Source organism: Poecilia latipinna, unplaced genomic scaffold (genome assembly GCF_001443285.1).
Source record: "Poecilia latipinna isolate Pla-1442-1.1 unplaced genomic scaffold, P_latipinna-1.0 Scaffold3405, whole genome shotgun sequence".
Taxonomy (NCBI): domain Eukaryota; kingdom Metazoa; phylum Chordata; class Actinopteri; order Cyprinodontiformes; family Poeciliidae; genus Poecilia; species Poecilia latipinna.
The window spans coordinates 1-8403 of NW_015116021.1; the positions used below are offsets into that span (position 1 = coordinate 1).

At 38.7% G+C, this 8403-nt stretch overlaps 1 protein-coding gene across 2 annotated transcripts in view; it reads right to left on the minus strand.

Moving 5' to 3' along the window:
* Window positions 1-1027: 1027 nt before the first annotated feature.
* LOC106940892 (nucleolysin TIA-1 isoform p40-like) overlaps window positions 1028-8403 on the minus strand; it is a 16904-nt gene continuing 9528 nt past the window's right edge. Inside the window, exons 7-12 of one of the 2 annotated variants that reach the window (XM_015023761.1) lie at window positions 8169-8277; window positions 7987-8082; window positions 6838-6922; window positions 6428-6566; window positions 4117-4265; window positions 1028-2481 (exon numbers count right to left, since the gene is read on the minus strand). In XM_015023761.1, the coding sequence (XP_014879247.1) occupies window positions 2343-2481; window positions 4117-4265; window positions 6428-6566; window positions 6838-6922; window positions 7987-8082; window positions 8169-8277 (717 nt within the window). In that variant the 3' untranslated portion in view covers window positions 1028-2342. Of the gene's footprint in view, window positions 2482-4116; window positions 4269-6427; window positions 6567-6837; window positions 6923-7986; window positions 8083-8168; window positions 8278-8403 lie in introns of both variants that reach the window. The other variant, XM_015023760.1, reaches the window with a different exon arrangement.

Sequence of the window (8403 nt, forward strand, 5' to 3'; positions counted from 1 at the left end):
AGTAAAATGTTAATGTGGTACTTTGACTTTTACTTGAGTACATTTTTTGAGTACTTTCTCCACCACTGCAGTGGATCAAACATGAAATGCAAGATTTTCACAATAACTTTATTTACATAAAATAAAATATGGCAGTTTTTAAAGTTGGATAAAGAGATTTTTTTTTAAAATGTCATGTCTAAGTGCTCATACTGTCAGCACTTCTTACAGTGTCTAAAGAAAAACTTAACTTTATTGGAAAAGTACAAACTGTTTTCCATAACTACAACGAACATCCACGCTTTTGGACTTTATAATCTCTTAAACTAAATTGTAATTTACAGAAGGAATAAATGAAGTACAGCTCATCTTGGAGTGTTTGTTACTTTTGGTATAACAAATGAACCTGTTAAAATGTTGACCAAACACAAACCCCACCTGAACACAGCGGCTTGTCTTGGTTGGTTGCAGTCCTATGTTCTTTTATTCTTACTAGTCAAGTGATTTCTGAAGGCAACTGGTATTTTTAGGGGCTAGAAATACAACTAGCACTTGTAAAGAATTTAATTTTTTTTTTACCATTTTACAGACTATCCCCATCCAATACGGCTGAGCTTAAGCCATTTCGCCAAAAAAAAAGAAGGGGCGGGGGATAAACATTACCCCAAAAGATATTTGGTTGTTAATGGAGAAAAAAGAAAAGTTGCTCTACAAAGTCATTGAAGTTGAATACATATGCACTCCACTTTTGGGTTTTATTTGTAAATTATCACTTGCTTTTAATTGTTCATTTCTGAATCAGCTTGTGTTGGTCTATCACAGAAAATCCCAACCAAGTTTGGTTTGGACAAACGAAGCAATTTAAAGGTTCCAAATGCTTTTGAGATTTCTGTTTCGAATTTTGAACGGCGATGGTGCCGCTCATCTGTTCATTCAGTTAAAAAGGTGGAAAAGTGGGGAATAAATAAAATAGGAAAATAAGTGCTAATTGATTTTTGTTCATGGATAATCATTCTCTTGGAGAAAAAAAAACAAAGCAAACATGTGGTATGTGTGCATTAGCATTTTAATTGGACAAAGCAAAGAAATAAAAAGAGAAAACATTGATTACAGTAGCAGAGTCAACAGTTATCAGGGCTGAACAACCTTCTAAACAAAAACAAAAAAATATATATAGGGCTTGAAAATGTCTGTAGGCACTGCCTAATTAAAAAGTGTTTCGTCAGCTAAAAGAAACCAGCTCTATAAGGCAACAGTTACGATGTAGGCCTCCCCAATTCTCTGGCAAAATGAGCGAGAGTAAAGGTTAAATCCACTCAGTTTCAATATAAAATACTGACGTTTCAATAGATATTTAAAAAAAAAAAAAAAACAGCTTCAAACATACATATTCACCTTTTAACATTTGAACTCTGTTAGATTTAAGTATGCACTGCATGGCAATGCCGTCTTATCCCTGCCAGGAAGAATTGTGTTCACTGTACCAGTGTCACATTTAAATAGCGCCACTCTGCTACGTACAATGTTGCCGTTAACTGTTGAATTATCAAAACCGAACTGAAAGCAAAGCACCCACAGTCAACAGTAGCAATTGTTTTTTTTTCTCCTTTTTTTTTTTATACATACATCGTTTCCAAATGAATCAACAGATGGTTATTTACACATGGTGAGAAGGATTTGAGGCCGTCAGAAAAAAATAGGAGGAAGAGAAAAGGAATGCAGAAAGGAAATGCTCCTTGAAACCAAATGTGTCTGCTGAGTACGAGGGGGGGAAAAAAAGCTGTGCAATATTTACCTGCCCTTACGGAGAAACAGCAGTGGTAACAATCCCTGCAATTGATTTTTATCCAATAATTTAAAAAAAATCTCAAATAACTCAGTTCACAAATTAGAGTGGGTGGATTCCAACGCAAGAAGAATTTTTTATTTTTTTTTTTAAATCCACCTTTTAGTGGCCGTCAAAGAAAATATGTGAAAATGGATTAATTTGTAAAACCCTGGGAGGGGGAGGGGGAGGGGGGGCAGACAAAAAAAAACATTTCAAAAGTTTCTTCTTTACATTTTTGTACTCATTTACAGTTAACTTAAAAAGGTAAGAGCCCTGGCCAGTCTTTCCCCACCACTAGTGGGCGCTCCCCGGCTCCCATTACCCCTCCCCTCCCTCGCCCGTTCCCACCAATGAGAATCATTTACATTTCACAGATGTCACCTTCCCCTGTTAGGTTCCACATCCCGTTAAGAGTCTTTAAGTCCTGCCGCAAACCGGGAAGGCGGAGTCTAAACATCCCCCGCCCACACACAGGGCGCCGTGCAGCCAATCAAACGGGCCGAATCGCTGACAAACCTCCCGCCCTGCCCACCTATCAGTGCGTGGGGTATCCTGTGGCTCCCATACCGGGCTGGTTGGCTAGCATACTCCCATTCAATCCCTGTGTGGGCTCCATTACCCCACCGTTACTGATGGCGCTCATGCCAGTCCACCCAGCACTGGCCGGTAAGTGACTGCAAAAGAGGAACAGAGAGAGAGAGAGGCAGAGAAAGACAAAATGCCAGCAGGTTAGAAGAGACGAGGTGAAAGGGAGCTAAAAGGACGCTGTGCACAAGAATTACTGGAATTTAAAACAGGCTAGAGACAGGAAGGTGAAGATGAGGAAGCCTGGATTAATTAAAAAATAAACAAAAAAAATAGCTTGTAACAAAATTAAACAGAAGTACAGAAAGAGAAGGTTTCATTGGATGGGTGGACAAGCAGACCAAAAGCAAACAGGCTTAAAGCTGTAAAATGCAACCTTTATAAGAAATAATTTATGTTTTTTTAAACTGTCGCTATGTCATTGCAGTACGGTATGAGGTAATCTTAAAAAAAAAATATATATATATATATATATATATATATATACACACACACACACACACTATGGTTATTTACATAAAAAGCTTCTCCACCTTCTCCCAGTACCAACTATGAACAACCAATCAGAGCCAGGAGGCGGGTCTTAGCGCTGTCAATCATTTTCCGTGTAGCATGACAGTGGATATATTGTTTTCTTACAGCTAAGTTGTTTGTCCGGCATTAGCACATTCAGCAGTGGATATATTAAGTTGATTGACAGCGCCTCCTTGCTCCAATTGGTAGTTTTTGGTCAGGTGCATTTATAGCTCTGGGAGGAGGTGGAGATCATTTCTTTTCACAGATTATCTGTTTCATATTATACTGTCACAACATATTGACAGTTTTAATAAATATTTCTACAGAAGTTACAAACTACAGCTTTAAGACGCCAAACTAAATCCATCCCATTTCCGCTGACCTGACAAATATGGCCTCTTTTCACACCATGAGGAAGTCTTCAGCTGGCCCGCCTCACTCAAACAAGATCAGATTAAATCCCATCAACCGGAAAGTAAAGCTATTATTAAACGTTCAAGAGATTTTTACCTTCAAGTTTCAAGTGGAAACAGATTTTCAAAGGAACTTAAATATTTCTATTCACCTTCGAGTGGGATCAATTAATACAAGCTTAGACTTTCAGCTTCTCCTTTATTATTGTCGAGTGCACATAGCACTGCACATAGGACATCTAAAAACACAAAACTCCATGACATTCATATTCAGACCAAGTCAGGGAAAAGCAAAACAAACAGAGCAATGAAATAAAGAAATGAATGGTATGAATGGACATAAACATCAACAGCTTTAAAGGACAGTCCTGACTAACAAGAATTATTTTTAAACTCTCATCAAGTTGCATGATAAATCATTTTTCATTTCTATTTTTAAGCTGCTTTTTTAGAATTTAGTCGTGGGGACGAGGGGGGGGACAAAACTGGAACTGAAACATTTTTGAAATAAACTTGTTGAAACAGAAAGTGATGAGCTGTCCACAGGGAGCAGGGCTACAACACGGACGTGTTGAGGCGGGTTAGATCTCAGTTCAGAAGGGGGTTGAGGTGTGTGCTCATTTCTTAATCTTCTAAAAAAGGTGAGGAAGGGAAGTCAAGAGGGAGCAGGGAAGGTGTCGGGTGATACTGCTCCCTCTTGTGGCCAGAGCTGGTTCTTGCTTGAAGGTGAAGTCCTGTGGTTGCTGAAGTAGAAGGCGGTGAAGAGCAGCCCCTGCTGCCCACCGTGCTACTTACTTAAAGCCCTGCTGGTTCCAGGCCTGGCCGTACACACTGTAGGTGGGGACCTGCCACCCATTGGGGACGTACTGGCTGATCTGGGGCCCGTTGCCGTACCACTGGCCCCAGTGGTTGTAGGGCTGGGCTGCGGCGAAGCCGATCTTGTTCTGCTTCAGGGGTTAAAAGCGGACAAGGACGTCATGAGTACGGATTTCTGCAGCACTCCAAACATCCACACACTTCACAAGTTTGAGATCTTTTTGAGGCAATAATGAATAGACATTAATACGCATACCACCACAGAAATGTACAAACTTTGTCCAGACACCTGGAAATACATTTGCACTTATTCTTGAGACACACAAAAACAGCTAGCTAGTTAGCAATGGTATGTTGGCAGTGAATTACATGTAGCTTCAATAACCCACCAAAAAAATAAATCTGAAAAACACAGAAGTAGAGTCTCCTGCACAACCAACAAGCATGCAATTTCTGAAGAGCAAGTTTCCTGCTCATAAAACAGGTAAAACCTGCTGACCAAACATGCTGGAGCTCAGCTAGGGTTGCTAGGTGATGGGGCTGTTGCTAGGGGAGGAGCAGTGTCTGCTGATTTGTGATGGTACATCCTGGAGGTTTTTGAAATGGCACCAAACATTAACTTGTTCCCAAAAGCTAGCGGAGTGTTTTTGTAAGCAGTTGGGATGTTTTAGGAGCAGTAGAAACACATGGAAGTACAAAAATGTGCAAAATGTGCTGAGAAATCCTGTACATTTCTGTTTATATTTTGTTACTTAAGAAAAAACAATTAAAACCTCTAAATTGGAGCCCTGTAAGGGTTTTCTATTACAACTGAAACACATTTTCACTTCATAGCCAGTGAGAATTCAAGAATATGTAGCTGTAATTTATAACGAGCATCTCAAGCCATTTACAGGACAAATGAGTCAAATTTATATCCAGTCTAGTTCAAGCCAAGGTTGTCTTATTTAACCCAATTCAAATGCAGTTTGATTCAGAATTACATCCAACAACAAAACAAAGTCAATCCAATTGATTTAAACGCTGAATTGACACATGTAGCAGATTTAGGTTTAGAGCAATCTTTTGTTTCATCAACACATCCGACTGGATTTACGCTAAAGGAGCAGTATTATGCATTTTCCAGCCACATAACTGTCATTTTATAGAACAGTCAAGTAACTATGTTACCTACAGTTGTTATGATTCTAAATGTATATCAAATATGACTTAAAAGAAATGTTACTTCATAATTTAACGCCTTGAAATAGGGCGTATGTCTCTTTAAGAATCTCTTTGCTCTTTGAAACTCTGCCTTCAGGAAGTCATCACATCATGGCTCCTCTATTAACCTTTTATCAATATTTTTTATCAGCGTTGAGCTGAGAAATAGCTCGTATAATCTCAGCTGATGTGCAGTTCCACCACGTGTTTGCTAATTGCTGCAGGCTAGTCTGAAGGAACCAAGTAGGAGAGCTGAATGGTTGCCATGGGAGATTGAAGAATTTCTCAAACATTCATGACATAATCAAGAGAACACTCTATAGGTATGTTTTTGATGAAGGAATATCATAAGACATTAAGCTGAAAAAAAGACTATTTTACATGATACTGGCCCTTTAAATTTTATATATATATATATATATATATATATACTTATACTTGAACCTGAGAGAAACTGTGGAGGGAGCTAAAGCCTTTGGTTCTGGAAAACAGCAACAATGGAGCCATGATGGGTTTTTTGTTTTTTTTTTTTTTTTTTGTCACATTTTCTGTTAAATTTCCAATGTAAACTGAAGAAGGTAACGAGAAACAAGAAACAAAGTCGAACTACAATTGCTGTGAAGAACCTTCAGAATTAAATAGTTGAATTTTTTATGGTAATGCTGATATGCTGCCACCTCCTGGTGTAATGAGGATATTACAGTGTCCTGCAAACTGTGAATGCTGTTTTTTTTTAGTTTGTTTTTTTTTTTTAACCTGAAGGAAAAAATATCAGTTTGTATAAATATGAAATTGCTGAACTTGTATGTCGATGTCAAATTGGGCAAAAAGATAAACTGACAGGAAAATATGGAGCGGATAAAACCAGAGCCAGTTTAACCCCACAACAGAAAGGCTCATACTTGCTGGTCCTGTTACTGTAAATACTAGCTTGTGTCCAACATCACATACACTGACTGATTACACAGACATTGACCACAACAATTACTGCCTATGCCAAAGGAACAAGGTAAATTTAGACCGTCAGTCCATACTGTGGAAAACAACTCGTCCACTAACAGACGCTGCTCTTCTGCAGAATCCTTACCTGGGGCATCGACACCTGCTGCATGGAGTTCATCATGTCTGGCGTCTCTTTACCCCAGTAGCACTTCACTATGTGGCCCTCGATTGAAGAACCATTGACGGAGACGATGGCATGGGCCGCTGATTCGTGGGAGTTAAACCTAAACACAAAACAGTTGGACAAATGAACCGTGGAAAAGTTGTTTGGATAAATGCTTATTCACTAAAGACAAAAAAAACAAAGAAGTCACAGAGATCAGAAAGGCCAAATGCTCTCAGTCAGAACAGAGACACTGCTTTGTATACAACTAATCGGTCCAAGTTGCAGTAGAGACCTGAAAAACCTGTTCTAGTTCTCATTTGAAAAAGCTGTAATAAAGTATTGTATAAGATCCGTCTGGTACGATTATGAAACCGTTTAACTCCACATACCTCACAAATGAATAGCCTTTATCTGGAAAAACTCTGACTTCCATGATCTGTCCGAATGGAGAGAAGGTCTGTCTCATCAGTTGCTCTGGAAACGAAGCAGAAAGGAGCATTAAGGACTTGGATCTGGGGTGAAAGGGTCATGATCACTAACAGGGGTCTAGATAAACCGTATTCATTGGTGAAAATTGTTTTAGCTTTTAGATGCTCCCAAAAATGCTAGTGATGTCATTTCCTCAGGCTGACAGCAAACCTGCTTAACTTGAAGTTTTCCTGGTTTATTTTTATATCGTTTCTAACAGCATTTTGTCAGGATGAGCTGATTTTATTTATTTATTTTTTAATAATGAATTCGATTAAACTAGTTTTACCGGGGATTGCAGCTCTAATTTAACGACCAGAATAGATGTTGGTTTCCCAAACAAGGGAGTTCAAATTCAAAAGGGAAATTAAATGTTTCAAATCAATAATTCAAGATTGTTCAAAGAATGATTGTAAATGGTGAAGGCTGTAGGAAGGAAAGATCTCCTGTAGTAGTCTGTATTACAACAAATTTGAAAAGGTTTCTTACTAAAGACACTGTTTTTCTACAATCGTCTCATAAGACACTAAAAAAGTCCCCTTATTAAAAAACATAAGACTTCTGGTAAAAGAAAAAAAAAAATCTGACATTAAAAGTGATAATTCTGAGAAAATTTTCCTTTCTCCTTTAGTGGAGAAAAGTAACTTAAATATCCATATTCAAAAAGTATTTTTAAATACCTCTTTGGACTTTACATGTCCTGCATTTTAAGGATCAGGATAAAGGTGCAGAATTTTATGTTATCATGATCACAGCTGATCGACAGAACACTCTTCATCATTCTGAAAAACTTTTCAATGGCTCATCTGAATTGTGATTCACCACAAATATATAACTTATTGGCATATAATAAGAGATATTAGAGAGTAGAAGAGCTTCATTTTGACCAGTCAATTTACAAACACTTAAAAAAATCTCAATCTGATGAGTCTTCAAAAACATGAAGAACGATTAAAACATCGTCTGAAAAGTGTAAACTACAGAGATTACATCCACAAATTTACTCACAATGTGAATTGCTACTAAAAAAAAAAAGAACTGCAGTGACATAAACTGTGGAGTTTGCCCACCTGTGAGTCCTGTGCTGACCCCACCACAATACACGGTGCAGTTACTGGGGCTGGACTGGCTCATGACGTCATCAAAGGAGAGGTGCTTGGAGTTATCTGGTGGGTCGAATGTCACACGTTACTGATAATCCATCGGTTCAACACAGCAGGTGATCCGAAACGGTATGATAATATGCACTAACTCTCATAGGTGGCCTTGGGAGCAGGGGGCTTTCTTGTGGCCCAGTTGGTCCGTATCTGTCTGCCCCCCAACCACTGACCCCCCATGTGCTGAATGGCATTCTCTGCATCCTGGAAGGAACGAACAATCAGGTTATTGACGAGAGCTGCAAACCCAGGGTTCGTGCAAGTTTCAGAAAGTCATATTTAAGACTTTTTAGTAGAGGTGTGCCGATCGATCGTTCACCGATCATAATC